The sequence below is a fragment of the Dermacentor silvarum genome, chromosome 1, assembly GCF_013339745.2.
Source record: "Dermacentor silvarum isolate Dsil-2018 chromosome 1, BIME_Dsil_1.4, whole genome shotgun sequence".
NCBI classification, from domain to species: Eukaryota; Metazoa; Arthropoda; class Arachnida; order Ixodida; family Ixodidae; genus Dermacentor; species Dermacentor silvarum.
In genome coordinates, this window is record NC_051154.1 from 316351493 (window position 1) to 316376420 (window position 24928).

The 24928-nt window shown below is 46.4% G+C and overlaps 1 protein-coding gene and 1 long non-coding RNA gene across 2 annotated transcripts in view; both read right to left on the reverse strand.

Annotated features, from left to right (window-relative positions):
* Nucleotides 1-8491: 8491 nt before the first annotated feature.
* Nucleotides 8492-15264, reverse strand: LOC125942259 (uncharacterized). Its single transcript, XR_007464940.1, has 3 exons — nucleotides 15020-15264; nucleotides 12776-12934; nucleotides 8492-8590 (listed from the first exon to the last, which is right to left on the reverse strand). It is a non-coding gene; the product is annotated as an uncharacterized LOC125942259 (long non-coding RNA).
* Nucleotides 15265-18347: 3083 nt separating this feature from the next.
* The window catches only part of LOC119442487 (myotubularin-related protein 14-like), a 40770-nt gene continuing 34189 nt past the window's right edge, over nucleotides 18348-24928 (reverse strand). The window contains exons 13-17 of the mRNA XM_049661708.1: nucleotides 23352-23429; nucleotides 22428-22491; nucleotides 19401-19563; nucleotides 19261-19297; nucleotides 18348-18416 (exon numbers count right to left, since the gene is read on the reverse strand). Coding sequence (XP_049517665.1) covers nucleotides 18348-18416; nucleotides 19261-19297; nucleotides 19401-19563; nucleotides 22428-22491; nucleotides 23352-23429 — 411 coding nt within the window. The remainder of the gene's footprint in view (nucleotides 18417-19260; nucleotides 19298-19400; nucleotides 19564-22427; nucleotides 22492-23351; nucleotides 23430-24928) is intronic.

Consider the following 24928-nt stretch of genomic DNA (forward strand, 5'->3'; position numbering starts at 1 on the left):
AGCGGTCCATGGGTTGGAAGCCGCCGAGGCCGGTGTGCGCCGGGGGATTTCTTGGAATGCAACATCAGCTGTCTGCTGTCACGAACAGCCGATCTCGTATACCCCTGGCATGCGGAGGCCCTCGGTCAGACCCCAACCCACCGACCAGTCAGTTTACAGCGTAGGCATTCCAGTTTCCCCTTTGGTGTGCTGCAGCTGCCGCCGTAGTGTACTAAATAAGAACACGTCGTTCGCACTTCGAACTTGTGCAAATGCGCGAGGGCGCGCGCTCTACAGCGTACATCTAGACGAAGCCTACATGATCCCCAAGGCGCAGATACGCGGTGGTGGTGTGCTTCCCGTTGTTGCGTCTCAAAGCGGTAATGGGCATTGTTTGGGTGCCCACCACGAGGCGACCCCTTCACCAGCTTGCTAAACATGTTTCTGGCGCTAAGTACGGAACATGAAAAAAGGGGGACAGGTAAAAGACAGAGGCGCTCCTGTGTGTCTTTTACCTGTACCCCTTTTCTTCATGTTCCGTACTTTGTGCCCGAAGCAAAATGTTTACGAAGCTTAAACACCAACTAGCCCAAGAACACGTTCTTCTGGAGTACCCTTCACCAGTGCCGCCTAGACGGAAACGGGGCCCGATGCTGACTATTGACGGGCAAACAAAGAAGCTCCCTTTGAGGTGACAACCGCCGCATTCTCTGGAAGCAGTAACGACTGGCAAGGTCAGGCTTCTGAACCGGACAAGCTGACCGTCACGGAGAGCCCCCTAATTGTGGCAAGGAGTCAATGTCGACAACTTTCGTGGGAACAGCGTGGACCCCAGTTTACCGATTGCTTCGTCATTGTATCGTAGGCGGGTTTGAAGGTTGGACGTCAAAGGCGGAGTACAGGAAGGTGGTGCGACCATGGGCGGAGTGCTGTGACTAAGAACTAGCAATTCTTGGTGCAGCTTCCGAGCCCGCAATGCTGCTCTGATATTGCTTGTGAGTGGCTTAGGGTGATTAGATCTATTTTTTTAGAGTCAGGGGATATTGAAACGAACTCTCGTCCTGATACTGTGCTTGCCGAACTGAAAAACTGTCCGCTGGCCAAACCTAAATAATTGCCGACATGCAGGGCCTTAAAAGCCAATGCACGGCTACAAGTGCTGCACTCGCCAACTTAAGCAAGAGGTTAGCGGATCTAGAAGGTCATTATCAGAACATACTACCAATGCAAATCGAGATACAGACTGTACGGGCGGATACCGAGCAAACTGCAAGGCTTGTCCACGCTCTGAATGCCCGCGTTGACGATGCAGAGAACCGCTCAAGGCGAAACAATCTTGTGTTTTACGGCCTTCCTTACACGGCAGCATCAGAAACGTCGGCCACGTCTGAAGAAAAAAGCTTACGTCTATGCTCAGACCACCTGAACGTGCCACTTGAACCTCAAGATATAGAGCGAGCGCATCGTGTTGGTCGCCATTCTGCTAATCGCCCACGCCCACTAATTGTTAGGTTTAGTCATTATAAGAGAAAAGACATGGTGCTCTCAAATGGGCGCAAACTTAAGGGCACTGAACTCAGCATGGGTGAATATCTTTCCCCAGCGGTTTGGAACGCCCGCAAGCAGCTTGTTTCTTTTGCGAAAGCCAAATCTGTGCCATTTTCTTTGCGCTTTAAAACTCTTCTCAAACTCTTATTCTTCTCAATGGTTCTAAGCGCTACGTGTTCGATGACGCATCGTAAACAGTGAAAGAAATATAGCAGTCATCACATCATCAAAAAACAAGCCACCCCCTCGAACGAAACCTATATCGCATGTTTCCCTTTCAATAGTTTATACTAACATACGAAGCTACATTCCAACACGAGAACACGTGTCTAACCTCGTGCTGTCATCCAATAGCAACGTTATTGTACTCACGGAAACGTGGTTTTGTAGTGACATCTATGACTCAGAAGTGTTGGCTAATTTGCCAAACTTCAGCGTCCTTCGAAAAGATCGTGCCGGGACTAGAGGAGGAGGTGTGCTTATTGCCGTTAGTCAACAGTTGTCGTGCTCTGTTATAAACATCACATCAAAATTAGAAATACTGTTTATTCTATGCCATGCCGCCCCACAGTCTAATTTTAGGTGTATGTTACAGGCCTCCCCGCAATAGCGCCGACTTCGCTCGTAATCTAAACAATGCACTAAATGTGGTTTTCTCTCACTATCCTAATGCCGACCTTTTTGGAGACTAACTTACCAGACATTGATTGGAGCAACACAGTACTCTCTAGTAAACCAAACCGAAGCGAGATATTTTCTGGACGTTTGCCGCATTTTTAATCTAACATAACTCATATCAGAGCCAACGCGCGTCACCCAAGACAATGCAAACATTTTAGATTTAATACTGGTCAATCATCCAGACAGTTTGTCGTCCATCACCGTTCTTAGAGAAATCAGTGATCGCAAGGTCATCCATGCTTCTTGTCGCTTTGCTCCAACTCTGCGGCAGAAGCACGAGAAAACTATATACTTATACGACAAAGGTAATTATGATGCAATATTTGGACATTTACAGAATTTTCTACCTTCCTTCCAAGATACGTTTCATAACCGCAGCATTCATGAAACTTGGCTGATATTCAAAGAAAGAATACACAACTTAATGGACCGGTTCATACCAAAAATTACCTCTCGCACGCATGAACAAAAACCATGGTTTAACAATTCGTTAAAAAGACTAGAAAACAAGAAGAAACGCATGTGTTGCGCCGCGAAATGCAGGACGAACACGTGTGCATGGGAAAAATACTACGCTGCTGAACGCGCATACCTATCAGCGATTCGCAAGGCGAAAGATGCATTCTTCGGGGATGACCTTCGGAAACTTTCAATCAATAACACAAGGAATACCGGCAGGTGATAAACCCTCAATAAAGGCACAGTGTAACACTTACCAATGAAGGAAGTGAAACGGTCGACGATGTAGAGTGCGCGAACGTTTTTATTGCAGCTTTTGTCTCTGTATTTACAGAATAACCTACCACGTCCCCGTTTTCTTCGCCTACTAATGCAACAAGTGTTATGCCAACCATTACATTTTACCCAGAAATCGTTATCTAGAAATCATCGTTAATTGACATTCTTAAACTCACATCGTCAGCCGGCGTGGATAACTATAATTCGAAACTGTTCGAGAATACTAAACATGTCACCATGGTGTTCCTGTGTTTGCTATTTTCGTAGTCACTATCAACTGGTGAAACACCATATTATAGGAAGGTGGAGGTGGTTGTTCCCCACCACAAAGCAGGTGACAGGAATTGTGCGCTTAATTATCGCCCCATTTTATTAACGAGTGTGCCCTGTAAACTCATGGAGCACGTCATGTACACAGAAACCATGAAGTTTCTTGACTCAAATACTTTCATTCTTCACAGCATGGGTTCCGCAAGGGTTTTTCCTGTGAAACACAACTGGCCATTTTCCTGCATGATATTCATACCAACTTAGATTATAACCTCCAAACAGACGCGATATTTCTAGATTTTGCAAAAGCGTTCGAAAATCGTACCACACCAATGTCTACTACTAAAACTTTCTCTTGCGAACCTTAACCCCGACATTTTGCGATGGATTGAAGTGTTCTTGAGAAACCGATCTCAGTTCGTTACAGTGAACAACCGCGCATCTAACCCCCTACCAGTGACTTCCGGTGTACCGCAAGGATCTGTTCTTGGACCTCTACTCTTCTTAATATACATCAATGATCTACCCCTGCACGTGTCTTGCAACGTTCGTTTGTTCGCAGACGACTGTGTTATTTATCGAATAATTACTAGCACATCTAATCAACACTTACTTCAGGAGGACATTAACTGTTTACAGCAATGGTGCGACCATTTGTTAATTGAAGTTAATCCTAAGAAATGCAACTTGATGGTATTTTCTCGTCGGGGTGATCCGTTTCCTTACCAATACACAATTAATAACATTCCCGTGTGTACTGCGCAGTCTTACAAGTACCTAGGTGTTACTATATCTAACGACTTATCCTTGCGCACAGACGTAAGTAACATTTCATCTGCTAACAAATCACTTGGTTTTCGCAAGCGTCCTCTAAAACGTGCCCCCAAACCTCTTAAACTACTGGCCTACCAGTCAATATTGCGACCGAAACTGGAATAGGCATCCGCCATATGGAATCCACACCAAACATATCTCATCAGCGCACTCGAAGCCGTTCAAAACCACGCCGCAAGGTTCATCTGTTCTAATTATGCATATGACGTGAGCGTATCTTACTTAAAGAAAGACTTGAATTTACTTCCCCTTTGTACGCGCCGGCGCACTGGAACCCTTTCACTTTTTTTATAAGTTTTATCACACCTCGCTTAATCAACCACCCTATATCCTCCCCGCAGCCCGAACATCTCATCATACACGGCACACTTCACGTGGGCCGCCCTCGCATGCGCACTGTTACATTTCCCGCCTCATTCTTTTGCCATGCCGCTACAGATTGGAACAACCTGCCCCACCAAATCGCCGCCCTCATTTGCCCTCGTACGTTTATGGAGAGTTTCACTGCGCACTTTTCACAATGAAAGTCACTTGTCTGAACATACTTATATGCTCGTGCAACTTTAGTTAGTATTATTTAGATCGATGTATTTGCGCTGACGTATGTAACACTAACTCATGTAGTTTTCTTTTGTTCTTTTTTTGTTTGCGTGTTCATTTCTGTATTATGCAAATTATGTACTAATGTATTCCCACCCCTTATGTAATACCCCTGTCAAGGGGACCTTAAGGTAAGGCAATGAAATGAAATCCCTATGCCATGGAGGGCTCCTGGCCTTAACGCTACACCGAGTCGCAACACGGTCCCTTCCGTTCGCGCCGCTCCAGTCGCTGGTTGTACTGGAAGCGGGCTGAAAAATAGTCGTTCGGTTTGCCCGTTTTTCCCAACTTTGGTAACACCCCCAACATGTAGTAACGCAGGACTTTCGCAGTGGAGCTGTTATGGCACGTACACACTAGCGGCAAAACGCGCGCGGCGCGCCGCCGGCGGCAAAACGCAGCAGCGGCAGGGCGGCCACACCAACCGGCGGCGCGCCGCTGCGGCAATCACGTGACAGACTAGGCTCCTCTCCCCTTCTCGAACTATCCGGGAGCTGACGCGTGCAGATGATAGTGCAAAACTAGAAACAAGTGGTCGGGCGGGTCCGCATGGCACCAGTTTCCCGCGCGCACGTCACGGAAGCGGGCCGCTCTCATTGGTCTCCTTCATCCGCGGCACGCGGCAAACCGCAAAAAATCGGTCCAGGAGCGATCCCTGCCGCGGCAAAAAAAAACCGTTTCGCGGCTGCTTTCGCGGCGCGCGTCTTGCCGCCGGCGGCGCGCCGCGCGCGTTTTTCCGCTAGTGTGTACGTGGTATTATACGCTAGGTTCTGGCGGTTTGCATGCGTAGGCAAAAAATATGGCGGCCACCCCAGAGCTCACGAACGGCCGATCCCGGTGATAAAAACGGCGACAAAAGCGTATCGCCAGGTATGCCCCAGCTGCGTTTAATCGCGATAAGTGTCAAAACGTATTGCGATAAAAAATATCATAAAAAAGTAAAAGCGGAATAGACACCGTTTAGTACGGATTACAGTTTGACATCACGGGCTTTATTGGAAAACCACGCAACTTTATCCCAGTTCCCTTCCACGCGTGCAGTGGGTAGGCCGCGTGCGGAAAGGAATGCGGAAGAACAGCGCGCCTACGAAGAACACCATCGTGAACAGAAGCGGGAATGTGCGCGACGATGGCGGGCAGCACGAAATACGGACTAAGATCGTGCCGCAAACACCAAGCGTAAGCACCTTTGTTAGATCACACCTACTGACTCCACTCCCATTTAATTATCGGTGATTTCAGCATAGACGTGTCTCGGCCAAACAGAAAGTGGTTCGTGGGGTTTCTCTGGGAAAGGTTCGGCATTCAATGCTACACAAACATCAGTGTGCCCACGACACGTCATCGGCCATGTATAGACCTCATACAGCTCCGCTGGTCATCCACCTTCACAGAGTGACATGGCTGAACTTTTTGGGCTTTTGTTCAAGTAAACTTACCCAGGTGTAAATCTCAGACACAGTATTTAAGGCGATCAATCATATCCAGAGTTCGTTATTTTTGTATGTGATGTTGTATAACAGCCGGCCACCTATCAAATTGTGTCCGTCTCATTGATTGAGAGGCATTTAAATTACACACACACGCATGGCTGAATCACATCAAGGAAGTCAAAACCATAGTACATGGAACTAAAAAAACGTTTATGAAGTCTTTCTTCTAGTTTAGCAAATGTAAATGCGATGTATTTTTATGTGGGATCCTCCGTGTTGCCAGTGCGTGAAATTGTACGCGCAGAGTAAGCAAGGTAATATTTTAAGGACGAATTGCTCCACTCAAGACCCCGTTTCATCTTCGTTCGAAGATTATCGCCTATTTGACGGCAGCCCACCACTGCACCTACCCAAAAAGGGTAATAACGGTATATGATTAAAGCCAGTTCGCGAGAAAACCTACTCCGCCCTTTTGAAGGCGCCGAGCGAGAAGAGCGTTGGGAGGCTGCTCTGCGCAGCTCACGGCCGGAAAACCAACTCCGGATCATATGGTGGGCCACAAGGACATTGTGTAGCTTTGTGTTGTAGCTCGTTCAGGAACTCTTGCCATGCATACAAGACATAAAACTCTTTATTAGGTCTATTGAAATGACAGTGAAAAACCGCGTATAGGTATATACGCCATTCACCATAGTGATGTAGCTCTTTAATGAGGTCATACAATAAAAGAGCAGTGCGTGTAAATAGCAAAATACATTCAAAGTATAAAAGTCGTAATATGCAATCTTGCAAGTGGATAAACATTAAAATACAAACGTTCACAGGCCGGAGTGCAACGCGATGCCATAAATATTGACAAGAATTATGCTAAACTTATTCGGCTGCGAACACCAATACGGTGCCCTTGCGAGCAATAAAACCTAACATTTTGAAGTGGGCAACAGCGTAGAAGTGTGAAACAGGGATGGCACTGTAACGACTTTCGGTAAAAGTTGCAGGAAAGACACCTTCTGCAGTCTAGCAGCATAGAGTTGACTCTTCTGCGCTCACATGCCCCAGAAAATTTAATCAGGTTTCCACAAAACCAGCGTCGACGGGGAATCAGCTCAATGCCTAGCTCTTTTTTCAAGACAAGCACCCTGGCCAGTAGTGCTGAAACTGGTGTCTACCAGTTAATTTCACCTCACGCAGAATGCTGGCACGAGAACCGACACCGGAAATGCAGTGGCATGGGGCAAGCACTCCAAACGCCGAAAGACGGTGTTGTATTCTTCGCCCCATAATGCACGCGAGTATATTCACTCCACAGGTGGTTGCATTTCTGCCCTCTGCGATCCCGATCCTTCTCGGGCACTTGCCACAGAAAAGGTGCGCGCGATTGCGTTGAAACAACTCGCGGAACCAGGTCTGTTCGCAACTGCGGCCCTGATGTTTATGTAAGCTCTGCTCACGATACGGCGTACTTCCTCCAGTCGTTCCCGGCGAAGCTTCAGCGAGAAATCCTTGCTCGAGGGGGCCCCGTCTTCAGAGCTACCCGGTTTGTGCACGTTGTCGCTGTTGACAGAAGAAAGCATAAATACAATTTTAGCAATGCTACTGCAGCCACTCGCTGTAGGCTTGCAATTTAAGCTCACAGAAATAATCCAGGTGTGTAATATTGATTGACAATGGTTGAATAAGGCAAGTGTCAGTCTGGAAGCAACGTTACGACAAGGAAACATCTCTTCGCCAGGGTTGCCTTCGTGTCTATATTAGTACCACGAGTGATGGCAGAGTAAAAAAAAACTACTGGAAGGCCACTGCATTTCTAACCATTGTTAAAAATTTACAAGTTGGCTAATGGCTGAGCACATAACGGAGAAGAAGCCTTTTTCAGGACTAGCACAGTCGATTTTGTTCCTATTCCTTGCCGCAATAACGCATGAATAAACTTCAATTTTGAATAGTTTTTGTGTAAGCTCTACAGTGGACTGTACGCACCACTGTAGTACCAGCATTTCAACTAAGTTGCAACTAAGAGGCGTTCGTGACATTTGCACAAGAAGCTTGATGTCATGCAAGTAGGATAATGAACACTAAAGGCACATGTATTATTTTTCAAGAAACAATGGAAACTCGAATATCCGCAACAAGACGGAGAAAGTGTGGTTTGTTTGCCTGCTTCTCTACGCAGCCGAAACAGTACAAGTGGAAAAGTGCAGTTGCTTCATGCTATGCTGCAGAATTTTAAACCCTGAGTGCTATAGTCAAAAGTATTAATAAAGAACAGTGGAGGCACCAGCTATTTTAGCTTGTGCTCAGAATAATAATGCTATACAGACTATGCGCAGTGTTATTGTACATTATCCATGATACTACATTGTCTACAAACAGGAAGACGAAGAAGGCATCTGAACACGTTTTCTTGCCTGCTTCCGCGGATACTTGTCGTGGACGTGTGTTGGTCACTATCGACATCGGAGGACAAACTGCTGTCTGTGGATCCTGTATCCTTGATGACTTGCCAGCTGGTGGAGAAAAGGGGAAGGTAAATCATTCAAGCTCTGGACTACGGCAAGAGAAGCAAAAATGGTACGAAAGTAAATAAACGGCTATTTATTAGCACTGTTAGGCGCTACCGGTGATGGCAACCGTGCAAGAAAGACACGCGACTAAGGAAATCATATGCACAGCTTTACTCGCAAAGTAGTGCGAGCACGTGCATGGCGAAAAAAAAGTTTGAAAAATGAGTAGCGGAACGACCACTCGAGAAAAAGAAAACTAAACTCTGGGGTTTCACGTGCCAAAACCACGATCTGATTATGAGGCACGTAATAGTGGAGGACTGCGGGTTAATTTTGATCAATCGGGGTTCTTTAACGTGCACCCAATGCACGGTACACGTGCGTTTTCCATTGCAGCCCCTTCGAAATGCGGCCACACGTTCGCCGATCACGCGCCTTCGGTCATAGCAGCCCACCGCCAAAACCACGACGCCACAATGATCGACGGGTGACGACTCGAGAAATCTGAATGCAAGTAGTCTGACGTTCCATCTGTTATTTCCGTCGCATCTACCATTCACTGAAGTTAAAACGCCGCTTCCTTGAAATAAAATATTTATGCAAGCAAAAAAGGGCGGAAAATAAGCGGAGAGAGCGACTGTCTTATACTGCGACAGCAGTCGAAAGCTGCGCACTGGATTTGCCATGACGGCCTGTCTGTCCTTGCCATTAGGCCACCGCTGCCGCCAACTGTTTGTTTGCGTTATCGTGTAGTCATCAAGCCGTCTCATTCTAATCATCATCCTCTCTGTGAGGCTAATAAAAATGCAACAATGGCCACCATCGCCACTCGTGATCTGGATGCTCTATACACTTTTACCGCGAAGCTTTGGCACTTTGTAATTTGTGCCGGCCTTTATGCGCCACACCTAGTGAGTGGTGCTGTCTGTGCAATCATTTCGGAGGCCACAATGTTGTGGCCTGTTCCAGCTATGCCACAGTAAACGAAGACGACGTTGTGCACGACACAAATTGTAGTAGTTGAGGAGATGGTGGTGCGCGACGCTACGAGAACCTCCTGCTGTGGCCGTAAATGAGTTCAAAAGTAGAGAAATCGCTCGAGTTGTTAGAGTTTTTCAAGCGCTTCCACACTAAATAGTCCAGATATAAACCTTCTTTGTTGTTTCTAAAGACCGGCTCACAAAACGAAAAAAAAAAGGCAGAGAGAAGCAGCAAGCCTGTGCGCCGTAGAATGCATGTCTAGCACATTAATTGGTTGCCTGGTTCTGATATAGTTTTCATGTAAGAATTTCTGATGTTGCTTCTAGGTTGTTTCGATAGGCTCCATTCCGCTTCTTTGTATGTGATCTTTATGTTACCTTCGCAATAATGTTATTTGTTTTACTTGTTCGAAACCCACTTATTCTGTGCCCCTGTAAGTTATTTTTGAAGGGGCCATGACACCAAAGTTTCCAGCTTGAATTATGCATTGCATGTTAAACTGTACGCGTCCCACAGCAACATGACAAACTGAGCTCATTCGGTGTAGCAATAAATTTGTATTTGAATGGGATATTGCAGCTGAACCGTACAGCTGTCTGACAACATGCGCTTCTATACCGGCTGTGGTTGGGAGTGGCTTTCACGAAGGTGTCCTGTGCTTTGATTGGAATGACCGAAAGTGCTGCGGGCGACGTTTGCGGCAGCGAAGAGAACATCGAACCTTTATTGTGTCACTGCGATCGATTTCAGTCGGAAAGACAAACACTATCTATCGCATTGCGACAACTAGACCATCGGCTGTTGTCCGTGCAGGTGCTACTTCAAGACCGTCCCCATCGCTCGTCGGCTCACAAAGCTGTGAAGGCACTGTTGTCTTTCTTGAGGGCGACTGGGCTATGTGAACACCTTTGAATTGCTCAGGCCCTCCACGTGCGTGCGTGCGCGAGCTCACCATGTCCTTCCGCCCCCCCCCCTCCTCCTCTCTCTATCTCATCTTTCTATTCTCTCTTTCCCGTCCCCCAGAGTAGGGTAGCCAACCGGACGCATTTCTTGTTAACGTCCCGGCTTCTTTCTTTCTCTACTCCTCCTCCGCCTAATTGGTGAAGAAAATGAATTGAACTCTCAGCTACGGCTCTCTGGGGGTAACGAAAGCCGATCGTGACGGTCATGTTTTTCTGCATTGCAGGCGCAGGAAGCAAAAGCAGGAGCTGGAAATACAGCATAGCCGTCATGCGTTGTCGTTGCATGGGCATATCGGCGTGCTGCCCGAGTTAATTTCTGTAGTCGTTGCCAGGTTTATGCGGTTTTTACTGCGCGAGTTAAAGAACTGAGGGCACAATTCAACGGCGACGCCCACGCAGCGCAGTTGCGTGTCAGAGCGCGCGGAGCAGGACAGCCGATGTGGGTTTGGACTGTTATGAAGCAGTCAACACAGCGGTGACCCCACACTTTGGGACCTCAGGCAGTTCAAGCCAAAATGAAGGTCGTAGTAGATGGCAAAGGCTTAGAAGCAGAGATTTCAAACCAAAATTTCGAAATAAAGTTAGCGCCGAGAGCCAAGTTTTTTGTGTGTTTTACTAGAGTGAGTGAGTGAGTGAATGAGACAACTTTAATGAATGTCCTGCAAATTGATGGCCTGAGTCTAGGCCACGCTGGGGGCAGCAGAGAGACCCTGTCTCTCGGCAGCTTCTATAATTGCCCTTTTACTTTCAGTTACAATGACAGACTAAGAACAGTTTGATGGCCATGTCACAGACTCCTAAATAAAATAAAATAAAAATAAATATATCGCACCTGGACGTCGATCAGTAGTGGAAGTGGAGAGAAATGAACAGGAAGACAAATGAGAATAGAGAAGCGTTTTTCTCGAAGAATGATCACCTTCAAGAGCCAGAATCTCGTGTCGGCGCTGTGTCCGAGTATGGCTCCCGTTGGAGTAACATACAGGAACACTAGACAGGAACACTAGGTGCACAGATTCAACAAGCACGTTTGAGGGTCCGTTTGTGCGCACTCCCGACACAAGTGACATTTGGTGTGCACGAGCCGGACTTTGCGCGCCCATTATTTAGACGCCGTTGTTAAGATGCTGAAGGGGCACCGGAGGAACCATAAGTCCAGGCGCTCGACTTGAGTGTCCAAACGAGCGCGTCCAAGCAAATGTTAGTTCTCCAGGACACCTGAGACGTTACACCAACCAACTATTTTTTCTTTCCAGATTTATGTTCGTTTGAATGTCATGGGCGCACTTATAATTTTGCTAGCATACTTTTCAATGTGCGCAAAGTGCGAATTCAGATTTTATTACTCGGCATAGCAATCATGAAATATTAGTCAACACTCTTACACGCCGCGATAGTTTAGTGGCTATCTCTCTGCGTTGCTGAGCTGGATGTCGAGGGTTCGATCCCGCCCACATTACCACAGGGGCGAAATAGAACAACGCTGGTGCACCTAGATTCAAGTGTACGTCAAAGAACACCAGGTGAACACAATTATTGTCCGTTCTCCCACTACGGCGTGCCTAATAATTGGATTGTGGTTTTTATGTGTAAAGCCCCAGACTTTAAATTTTAGGCAACGCTCTGCAGCCAAATTCTCTAAGTTTTGTGTTCGCTCCCCATTTAAGATACCTTGCTGAGGAGAGATAACAGTAAGTAATGAAGCTACATAAATTCGAGTGAATGATGTCAAGAAGTAGACTGACCTATGAAAGTTTCCCAGCATAGAGCTCGATGGAATGCGCGACATATATACACTGCACTCGTTTTGTCTTTTTCAGGTTACATTCCGTCTTAAGCGCTGTATATGTGTGACTCATTTCAAGCAGCTGTTGAGTCCAGCTTTCAGCCTAAACTACAATTCAATATGCCCCTATTTGCGCGGCATACATGACCCGAATGAAAACAAGTAATTTTCTGCATTTTACCGAAAAGCTGCCACGTATTGTTGAAACGGTACTGGTGAGTGCCAAAGGCAGGAAAAAAAATTATGTGGTGGAGTCCAGCCAGATTTATAATGAATGCAGTCATAAAAACGTCCGGAATAATTCACATGACCTTCAATTCTTGCATTTAGGAACACAAGCTGGTTGGATATTTTTCTTACAAATTGCACCACTGTCAAGATCATTTCAGCATCTGTGACCTAGTGCGCAGCAGGTGGGCGCCGCAGCAACCGATCTGCCACGACTACACTACGACTCACCTTTCGTGAATGGCAGCGAGCTCGTCGGTCAGAGGGTGTGATGATACTTGCGTAAGAACTGGCCTTTCGACTCCCGTGACGTCATGACCCGGAAGAACTTCGAGATCGGCGACACCTCGGCCACCCGTGGAGGACGCAGTTACTTCGGCTATCTCGTTTCTGCAGAAAAATGAAGGAATTGGGCTTGAAGGCGAAGAGACGTACAACCTATTCATGGGTATCTTGGGTTAAACAGGGTCCAACTGGAGACCCTCGAAGTAGTACACCGCCGGTTGTTGCATTTCACCTACATTAGAAAATGAATATGCTTTTGAATGAATGAATGAATCAATCAATGAAATAAAATGAAATAAGAACTTGGGAGAAACCATCGATAGCTGTCAAGTCAGCGATAACGCTCTTGCGTACACTGCTGCACACATCCAAACCAACCCTGAATCACGTAACCTTAAGGGCACTTAGCAACCAGGCTGACTGGGTCCCCGTGTTCCCTCTTGCACTGTACACACTCCTTATGGGCTCGTCAGCAGGCGCACGAATTGGCAATCTCGTTGCGAACCACAATGCCGAATGATCCTGTCGGGCAGAGCAACGCGACGCCTGTGAGAATGCCCAAACACAGCGGCCCAGACGTCGATGTTGGTGAGTCCTATAAACGAAACCGAGCTGCGCGCGGAATGCCATGGTCGGCACGGGTCGCAGCTTGCGTCGCCGCGGTGTTCCGGGAAGGGCGCCCTCGAACTTAGTTGGTCGGAACGTCTCCATCAGCGCCTTGTACATCCCTGCGGAGAGTGCGAACCAGTGCGGCAGACCACAGGTAGCAGCAGCAGTGATCGTTTACTCACCGAGCGGGGGGAGGGGGGGGGGGTGCTAAGATTGATGACTTCCAGTGCGTGCCATGCTGAGCGCCATGGCCCGACGACTATACGGTGGCCCTACATATGGCTGGAGGCGTTCCTCTACCATGCTTTGACCGTTGGAAGGTGGTGACGTTTGATTGAGAGCACCGTGAATGAACTGGAGAGGACACCGTACAGCGGGGATTTTAAGCAGACCTTAGGGGAGCTCTGGGGTGACGGATCTGGGAGAGCGCCGAGTGCGCATCGTGCAATAAAGAAACTGCATTTACTCGTCTTAGTCTTCTCTCGTCAGCGACCCATACAAGAGCCAGCTTTGTCAGTAGCGGTCTCCGCTAGAGAAAAGGGCTCGTGAGCATCACTGATCCCACGACACAATGTATTTTCTTGGAATCACCATACCCCAGTTTAAACTTTGTATGAGCCCCCATTATCCCAAGTATCATGGCTGAAAGTTTTTGAAATGGCTATCCACCAAGCATCTGCGCTTGACGCGGAGGCTGCCTATTGCCGATGGGGTTCTATGGCTTTAATATATTGAAGTCTACATACCCTTGCATCACCTTGGTACACCCATTCTGCGGGATTCACCAAAAATTAGCAGATACCAATATGAGAAACGCTTTGCCTGAGTTGTATGTTCTGCGTCACAAACCCCGTAGCACAGCATACAGTGGCACATACCTGGTGACCCAAGTTGTCTGCTCGGCAAGAGCTACCAACGCATACGTAGTTGCCCAAGCTAGTAGACAACTTGGGTCACATTGGTATGAGCCACTGTTTATTGTACGAGATCATCCAACCATTCCTTGTGGGTATAGTAGCTAAATAAAGTTATCACTTTCTTTAGCTACTATGCTCAGGGACACAGTCGTCCGTGCGCTGAGTTTTCGCGGCTTAGTTCGCGTTGATGCGAGACGCAGTAGGAAGGTCGATTCGCTCGCCGCCGCGGTTCTTCACTCGAGTGTTCTGACAGCGAGTTTCCTCGGTCATCTAGTGAGATGTGTTCATGTTTGCTTGTGCTGGCGTGACACCATGCTTGTTCACTTAGCATGCCTATGCTTACAAGTTTATGCAGTCGATAAAACTACTGTCCTCACTTCGTATAGCTGGCTAACAGTTTGCTATCGCGATCGATGCCTCGCCTTTCGGGTGAAAGTGCGACTTCTTTATGAAATTCATACTTCGAAAACTTGTACGAAGTGGTGGCTTGAGGTTGGACTATAACTGGCTCTCGCAGTATTGACCAACGCCACTCGCGGCCTTGGGGGCCGATGTGGAACGCCATTTATTACTGGCGTCACGTAGTATAATATTAGCTTTTAACAAATTTAACGCATTTTACTATCCAAGCAATAACAAACAAAAAAATTATCAAGGGGCTTACCTACGCCTTCCACATTCGTCAGAGGAGTCGGCGGGCAGAGAAAAGTCCCGCAGTGCATCAGGCCCCCGACTGCTCAAGGTGCTTCCGCAGCTGGCATCGTGGCTCGTGTCACTATCGAAGCCTTGGACCGATGGCGCGGCATTGGTCGCGTCCACCTGCAGCGTCTCTTGCCCGGTGTTACTGGTGCCGACTGCCGCAGTCAGGAGCACTGAACAGCTGGCATCGGTTTCTTGAGACCCTTCCCCTGAAGCAGTCAAATAGCACCAAATCAATGCTGTGAACGTCATATTTGCGCCACTTGGGGTCCTTTAATGTGCACCAGATGCACCTAACACGTCTTTCTTTAAATTTTGCCCCCATCAAAAAGCGGCCGCCTCGCTTAGCACCTTATTACTTAGCAGCGCAACGACAAAGTCATTTAGCAGCCACTTAGCAGTCACTTAGCAACTTAGCAGCGCAACGACAAAGTCACTAAGCAACCACAGCGGGTTCTGATGTATTCTGCCTTCTTTGTAATTCTGGGGTTTTACGTGAACACGTCAGAACACGCAGTCCATGTGCAGTGCTCGCTCCATTGCCGTGGTTCCCCTCTCTGAAGGAGGTGTGTAGGCGTATTTGGACGTGTCTGCACATGCAGAATTTATCGCTCCCCCTCCTAGCGCCCAGGCGGCTACCAAAAAAGCCAGCGCATCTGGCGTTACGTCTTCGCTCTCAATATGAAAAAAAAAAACGTTTTAAATGTTCCCTTGTTCTTGCCGGCCTCCCATTCAGCCACAGTCCTTAGGCCCTCCGGTCACGCTACCTTTGAGCCACCTGATGTCTCTCATAACATAGAAAACCCTATTTTAGGTAGCATAACATTATATACATGGCGGCAGGGTTGTTAAGCTTTTCGGGTGATTAGGAGCTTAAGAAGCGAACAAGGGGGGTGGCTTCGGCAAGTTGGTAATTCATGATAGAAACGACGTACAGCGCGAAGGACAGGGACTGACGTTAGGATGGATAGTTGGGCGTGTTGGTTAAGCGGTGTGTGTGTGTGCTCTCTCTTCGTCCGTCGTCGTTTTCGCGCCTTCACTTCAGATCACAGGGACTGAGAGACGACAAACACTGCGCTGGCTTCCAACAATATTTAATTGCCATTGCCACATCAAGTGTATATATACATAAGGGTGCATGCGCACAAAATGAAAGGAGGACAAAAGGGGGCTCTAACAGCAAATCATTCGTGCTACCTACATGGTCACGTGAAAAAAACGCACATTACTATCGCTACCTGTCCAGATACCTGACTTCACTGCGTGTCATCGCGATAGAGGGGGAACTAAAGCATAAGCTACCCAGTTTTCTGATGAAATCTATTATTTCCTGCGTGAGCTGTGTTTCATCAAAATGTTCTTGTTTTAATAGAGGGGCACGCAGCCGCAATCCCGGGAATGGATGCCCAAGTAGCCTTGTACAGTGTTGTGAATGTTGTTGTAGTGCTCCCTTAAGCGCGGCGAGATTTGTCAAGCTCATGCGTACAGTGTTCACCTTAACCATAAGTACGCGCTCGTACTCCGTGTGTCGCAGTGCGGACGTTTATATTGAGCTATACAGCCTGTGTGCAGATTGGTTTATGTCCCGCAATGGCTTCTGTGCGTTCTATCGAAAAACATTGGTAGGGCAAGAAGAAGAAAAAACATTTGTTTCGTTAATCTGATCCCTACAGCTTCTGTTTTACTAAGAGTTGCCGACTCGAAGTGTATGATCTGAACTGCGCAAGGCAGACTAATGACACTTTTATTGGCCTTAAATACCTCTAAGAAGAATGCGACACGTTTTCCGCGACAAGGGAAGCTTTTTTGAAGCTCGTAGCTCTCAGTTGCTGCAGTTAAAGGCCTCTAACCAGTTTTGCTCGTTATAGACAGAAGGGCGGTACGTAGATCACATGGGGCCAATCGCATACATGCCAACTCTACAGATTTGTCCAGGAGACTCCTGAATTCCGACTGATCCTTCAGATTGTACAGCTATGGCCTTAAATCTCCCGAAAAACTGCCCCAGTCCCACTGCGAAAAACAGTAAAAAAAGATAACGGCGTCGTGCAGCACAACCACACTCTATATACATAATTTCCAATATGCGCTAGGTAGCTCGCCAAAGCCAGATTTAAATGCAAGCCATTTGTGTAAGGGCAGTGTAGCCCTTACTCAGTTCGCTTCAGATCGAAACATGCGCTGTGGAGTGCGCGTGAGGCAAAGGCCTAGTATGCGTGAAGGAATGGCGGCTTTCTTTAAAGTCAGTTTCACCGTTATACGGTCTTGTTAGGCAGCGACACATAAGAGTGGAAATGTGCCCCTGCCACGGAGCAAAGTAACTGTTCTCTAATTACGCACGCGCCATTTCCAGTCACAATACGAGCGCGTAGACGTGTAATAACTGTACTGGAAGTCATTCAGAACAGTTCATGTTGCTCTGGCCAAGGAAGGGAAGAGCGAGGTTTTCTGTTTTGTCGTCGCCCCACTATCACGTCTTGGTCACTTAGCTACCGCGCAAGGAAGTGAGGTACTAAGCAAAGGATATAAAGTGTCATAAGTGCATCGTCATTTAACTGAGTCGACACTCCCGGCTAGCTTACCCGCTACTCTTAGCCATAAGGAACATGGTGAAATGAATCCTAGAGTTTTACATGCCTAAAGCGCTATTTGATTATGAAGCACGCCGTATGGGAGTAATTTTGACCACCAGGCCATCTTAAACGTGCACCCAGTGCACAGGACACGGGCGTTTTTGCAATTCGCCCCCATGGAAATGCGGTCGCTGCGGCCGGGATTCAGTCCCGCGACCTCGTGCTTAGCAGCGCAACACTATAGCCGCTAAACCACCATAGCGGGTGAACATGGTGTGGACAACAGCCTTGCTGGTCATTACTATTAAGCAAACGATTCAAATGGAGCTTGCAGGGAAGATCGTCTGTGGAGTTCTACCTTTAGTGGGTGCTTTTCCGTAGGGTGTTGGGATTAACCAATTTCTACGTAATGCTCAACTTACAGCACTCTGCAATACCTATCGCCGACCAGAGGTCGTTTCCCAGCCCTTAAGAACTTATAAATAATTAGCGAACAGGGGCGTAGCTAGACTACATACAGAAAAATGAACAAACGAATGTGGCAAAGAAGCAAACTGAACCCGCTCTCGATGGAATGTGGAAGTTGTCATCAAGCTTACATACCTGAGGCCTTGGACGTTCCTGTCCATTGAGTGCTCTTGTTGGCGGTATTCTTACTGAAAATGTCGAGTGAAAAACATTTAGTGCTACTATGGCCTCTTGTCTAAATACAGAACAAACTTACAGGCTTAGCGTTGAGAACTCTTCCGTGCTGATATACTTCAGCATGTTGAAGCAGAAGAAGAATATCTGCAAGTCGAAGCTTATGCAGGGAACAATACTTTTTGGCCAAACGCGGTTATAAAAATGTTATAGGGTGGAAGTCTTCGTATAGTATGATGGCACATGCAACGCCAGCTTTTGTTGACTGTTCGTACAACTGATCCATGTACAGCTAGGAAATGGCTAACGGAGAAAGCTTCATCCGAAGAATAGTAGTAAAGCTCCTGCTGTGCTGCTCTGTTCAACTGTCTGCATAACGTGAGAGTTTCTCTAACAATTAGACATATACCTGAAGGTCGTCAACTGTTAAGTGAAGCATTCGTTGCGCTCTATCCCCTCCAATTTTTTAAAACCTCAGTAACCTTCAGCACGCAGCAGTGCAGAAAATACGCCGTCAAAGGCGCGTAGTTGTTGTGTGGGACCATGTCATCATGTGTCACATCCCAACAGTAAAGCCCCTTAACTGGCAAGCATAACGTAAGGTTCTCTAACTGCGTCTGCAACGTCTCTAACTGTGCCTCCATCTCGACGCACACCATACCACTGCCGCCATGAGATCCAATGCACCAGCTTGATTCACTCAAAATTCCGCCAAATGATGTGCAATAGCAACAATTAGAAACAAAACCATGACCATTTTTTGCGTAATGCGCCATTATTGTGCGACAAATCAAGCAGCTTCGTTTGAGCCTTTACTCACATCCCAATACTGGAAGCATTCTCGAGCCCCCCTTAGCGACGATTTCGCGATCTCCAGACCCTCAGCAACCCTCCAAGATTTAGATCTTAATAGCCTAACATTTTTATTTTATTTTTACCATTAACTAAAGATATGTGTCTCAAAGCTTTCGATGATCATAGCAAAACTCACCTCTTCGCTCTTTTGTACCCGGTTGGGTAAATTATGACTGAAATGGAAGAAAAATAAAAACGTATTCCGAACAGGTGGGCAATTATGAAAAAAATACATCTGAACAATCGCTGATAATTTACAACAAGCGATTAACTTGCCTGAAGAGGAACCAGTCGTACGCGGCCGTTAGGTAGGCCATCTCCAATGGCGACAGGTTCTGGTGGATCTCGTTGTCGGCCCATAGGGATAAACGCAGCATTGAGATGAACAGCGCTGTGCGGTCCCAGCCGGAGATACAGTGGACCAAAAGGCTGGAGTCACCTAAGTGTGTGTTATGTTAGATTTGACATTTGCAGTGCATATATGAGCATACACTCGAATATGTAGATCGCAGGCCAACTTTAGGGATCCCAAAAGGAAAGGGCTTAGTGTTCCGAACCATTCTAGACTTTCGGAGAGCTCAAAACAGATTCAGACGAATGCACGACACACTTATTTAAGGGGTTGGACGATGGACTGGAAAATATTTATTCTAGTTGAGGATAACGCGTGGAGTCATACAGGTAATATAATGCGTATAACACATCATCTGGGGTGTATTAAAAAGAGAAACTTCAGTAGGACCGAATATTAGAAGAAATGATGAGATTATTAAACTTCCAGGCATCCGATAGAGCCGGTTGATGCTGGAGGTCGCTGGGATAGACGTTTTCCAGCCGGAGGGAGGGGGGCGGGGGTAATTGCACACGTAGATAGTGCAGAACTCAGATCCAGAATTAAGGAAGAGTTATTTCTAACGAAAATGATCGTAATTGCCATGGTACACGTAAGTTACTACTTTGGTCAATACAGGTAACGCACTTTTCGCGACATGGCAAAGCGGAATACTTGAAAAACCTCAGATCGAACACGATAACGATGACTGCTATTGCTGAAGAGTTAGAGCGATTTATAGAAATTGTAATATCATACTCTTGAAGGAACTAATACTAGCCGGCTGCAGAAATGTCAAGCTATATGCATAAGCGAACATGAAAACGTAGGCCCCAGCTCCAGCCGTTATTAAGCTTAGTAGTGTGTGTACCTAAGAGTACTATGCGCAAAGAGTGCAACCGTTTTGTTTAAGAATTGAAATCAGTAAAAACTGATTTAATCAGCTTACAACCCTGACATCTGCTCATTTTCATGTTATGCATAGGCTATACCATACCTACTATAAACTCGAGCGAGAAACTGATGTCCTCAAAGTGCGTGCAAACAACTAAGCTATTACGAACGATATACAATATCTGGCTCTGTATTTATTGCGTTGCCTAACCATTCGAAATAGTATTTGGCCAGTCGATGTTTAAGCCCAAAGGTTGCATTCATTGACACACAATTGAATTGCACGTCGATGGTTTCCAGGTTGAGAGGGAATCGCAGGCAAAAAAGTCGCAGTTTTGCCCGAAAGGCGAAGCATCGATTGAGATAGAAAATTAGTGGACAGCTTTATGAACTAAGGATAGTAATTATATCGGCAGTATAAACTTGTAAACATAGTCATACTAACTCAATGAGCAAGCATGGTGTCACGCGCGCACAAGCTAACATGAACACATCTCACTCGATGACCGGGGGAACTCGATGTCAAAACGCTGGAGTAAGGAAGCGCGATCGCATTTCGATGGGGGCAAAATGCGAAAACACCCGTGTACTTATATTTAGGTGCACGTTAAAGAACCCCAGGTGGTCCAAATTTCCGGAGTCCCCCACTACGGCGTGCCTCATAATCAGTACTGGTTTTGGCACGTAAAACCCCATAATTTAATTTAAATAAATCTAAACACATGAATGTAGTTTGCAATTTACTGCCACCACAATACGGCTGCGGAGGGCAAGAATCAAAGCCATGACCTCGTGATGAGTAGCCAAATGCCGTAGCCATGTCGTGGGTGAGTAATGTCGGTCTTGGTCTTCCAGGCAACGTCTAGTTCAGGGCATAGCGCCCACTCTTTCGCGACAATCACTAGACATACCTTGCAGTAAAACGAGTAACGGGGCCTACAGAGATGACAGAACAAACGCTAGCTGTCTTTCTCCAATTTATCTCCCTGTCTGAATTTTCTGCCAGCGTAAGGCATTCTCTCCATCTGAATCAGCAAGCCCAGTTCGACTCTATTGCTAAATACCTGCCAGCGGTTCATTTGGCCTCTGATTACATAGAAAACAACGCACGCCAATATTCCAGAGAGCCGTAAGTAACCTGAGAAAGCCACGGTGGTAGCAAAATAACCCGTCCAGGTGCGACACTCGAGTCATATGAATCTGGTTTATCTAATGGTTGCATAGATATGCATGGGGCACCTGCCGCGGTAGCTTAGTGACTATGGCGTTGCGCTGCTGAGCTCGATCAAGGTCACGGGATTGGTCCTGGCCGCAGCGGCCGCAATTAGATAGGGAGCGAAATGCAAAAGTTGTTCCTGTATACTTAGGTATAGGTCCACGTCAAAGAGCCCCAAGTGGCCAACATCAACGCGTAGGGCCCCCGTTATCCCGCACCTCATTTCAGATCTTTCTTTTGGCACTCAAGACCCCAGAATTTAATTTTTTTAATATAACATACTCCTGGCGTCACACTTAAGTGGGTAAGGGTACGAAGCAAGTTTAGCTAATTACCAACATTATTTACCGCTTAGCACATCCGACGTGGGTAGTGGAACTCCACATTGGAGGAAGTAGTCACATAAGAGTGGAACGTCGTAGAAGTGCGTGTCGCAATCCATTTTATAGTGTGTTTCAAATTACATTATCAAAATTATTACTGTTACTGATTGACAGAAAAATCGTAACACACTACTGACTAAAAGCAAAATGATCTTGAGTAAGCAAAGAGGCCACAACACGACTTGTCTTAAAAGTGGTCGCAAGGGTGATTTAGAGCAAGAGGACGGCATGACCAGTCGATTTCATTCATGCGGATGTTCTACCGGCGTTTTTAATTGCTTATTGCGGCTGCAGTGAAGAGCCATGCGTATTCTGGAAGTCAACAGACTAGGGCATTCCTTTACACACATGACGACTTCAAGAGAACGTAATTTATACTCCCAGCATAACACGCGGCCGTAAACATCTTGCGTACTCGGCGTGCCAGAATGTGAAGCCAACTACTACTGACGGTTCAAGAAAGTAAAAGCAAACCTTACCATCGATAATGACTTTTAGTAGGAACTTAAGGTAATTTTTGGTGAGCTCTACCAGGTCCCAATGCTGAAAAGGAAAAAAAAGAACACTAATGAACAGCTTATTCATTGTATTAGGAATGATGATGTCGTTGCGATGTAGATTGCTTTAAATTAAATTAAGATTACAATAAAATGTTCAGAAAACTATATTTTTTATTAAATATCAACGTAGCCACTCAAGCCTTCTAGGTGCAAGTGAGGTGCACTTGCCGCACGCCACCTGTGTTACTCATGACGCTGAAGTTCTGAAATGTAGTCATCCGTGAAGGTGTATGAATGACGAAAAAAATTTGCTCATGGTTGGTGGAAGTAGCAATGCCGAGGACAACAAGGCCTCGTCACTAGGATATAGCCACAGGGAAGTGTTTGACGCAGTGCCGAAATTTGTTCTAGCAAGAATACGCATATCATGCTAATACTTACTTTTCTTACTATTCTTATTGCCACTTTTTCTAAATTCACGCTACTTCTAATTCTTCAATGCATTTTTTTAATATATTCCCCCATTCACCTGGACTCACTGCGCATTTACACAATACTCTATTATTCGCAGTTTTACCTTATAAAGCTCATTTTTCTGAATATACTGTGTGTGCAACCACCCTATTCCTGACCCATCCCCCAAAGCGGTTACGAGCCATGCTCTCGAGACATCCTCGTAGACACAATCACGGAAGTAAAGCTTCCGTTTACACTTCTTACGTTCAATGTACGCAATATTCGAGTATTATAGCCATACATTAATTAGTCAATCCTCTACTAAACACAATTATTGACGGCGGCTGTAGAGTTCTTGGGTCTTTTGCAAAGCAAAAAGGTACTTGGCACTAGTTTCCTTCCATGCACTACCTTCTAGATAATGGCTGATCTTATTTTCTCACTTACCTTGTAATCCTTCCAGTCAATGTTCAGCTCCGAAGGGCTACTGGTTTCAGGAACTTCCAGCTCGACGTCTACAAAATGCTTCGCAAAAAGTACACAGCAGTTATTAAAGCTCTATCGCAATAGCGTATACGAAACAGTATTTACGGCAACATTAAACTTGCTGTGTTTCTTTGCGACAACTCAATTTACTTTTTTCCTTTTTGTCACCTAGAAAAATTCTAATATACACAATGCAAGAGGCTAATCTTTTCAGTAGCGGAAACATTTATTAACAGCTAGCTTCTAACTAAGCAAAAATTAAATACCAAGGATAGAGAGAAAGATTTTATTGATAGGAAAGACGAGTCGACCTGAGCTAGTGCGTTTTAGTCTGCTGCTCCGAACTGGGGAAGAGGGAAGGTGAGTGAAAGTGTGGGGATGGATGATGATGAGAAAGGAACTGACTGCTTATGTATATTAGACAGTGGCCCTACTAGATCCGCTTGTCTCGTTTCGTGTCATCATAGTCCCTTAAGAGACAATGGTGTCATGCAGGAACTTCAACAGCACTTTAGTTGTCCTCGTCGAAGTTTCAATGTCAGGTCATGCGCCGAGAAAAGGGTAAGTTGGTCTTAAAGAGGCCCTGAACCAACCCTCGGGCTTGGTGAAATGACATAGTCCACGGGCATAGCTTACGCTGCTGGACATCTCAGCTAAGTTTTGCTGTCGTACGCGGTGCGTGGAGCTCGCAAGCAGAGCGCGAATTCACATTTCCCTCAAACGCTCTCTTTTCAACAGAGGCCATGCTTCTGTCTTCTAGAAGCTTTATTTCATAATAAAGCGGATTTCCATACGCGGCTGACATTCGTAGCTGCGGTCAGTACGTAGCATAGATAAAGCGGCCGCCGCGGGGTGCCGCCACGAGTCCACTGGCTAAGCGCACTGCGGCTCGCTGAGGACAACCGCGTTGGGCTTACGTTTAGTGCGTCGTAGGCACCAAAATCGGAAGTCGTGGCGTCTACGTTAACATCCAAATCAAATTTGAACTTTGAAGAAGGCGGAGCGTTGTGGAAACACCGCACTCTGCGATAGCCTTCGAAGTGAAAGGCATTGAAGAAGGAACGGGAGAACAGCGGATGCCGTGTTTGATCACCAATAACTCCGCTTCTGCTGAACGCACTGAAGTACTTTTTGTGGCAAAGTATTACCGAAATAGCCTATTTCCACTTCAAGTCTCTTTCTCTACTTCAGTAAAAAGTGGTTCAGGGTCCCTTTAACGTCCGGAGCCTGCAGAAAACATGCCGCTTCTTTCAAATATCATGCCGTGAAGCTCATGAGAAGTGGAGTGTGTGAAGGAAGCCCGGCTGGTCGGGATGATACATATTTAGTGGAAGGGCACCAGATACCTACCAAAAAATGGCTTAAAATCGTTTTGAACGTTTTAATCGTTTTGACAAGGCTCCCATAGGAAAGCCGAAACGTTGAAAACGATTTGAAATCCTTTTCTAGATGGTGTCTTCCCCCTTCCTTTAAAACGCGCAGGAGAAAACCTTCCGTCAGGCTACCCTCGCTGAGGATAAATTTCATTTGTCACTGCA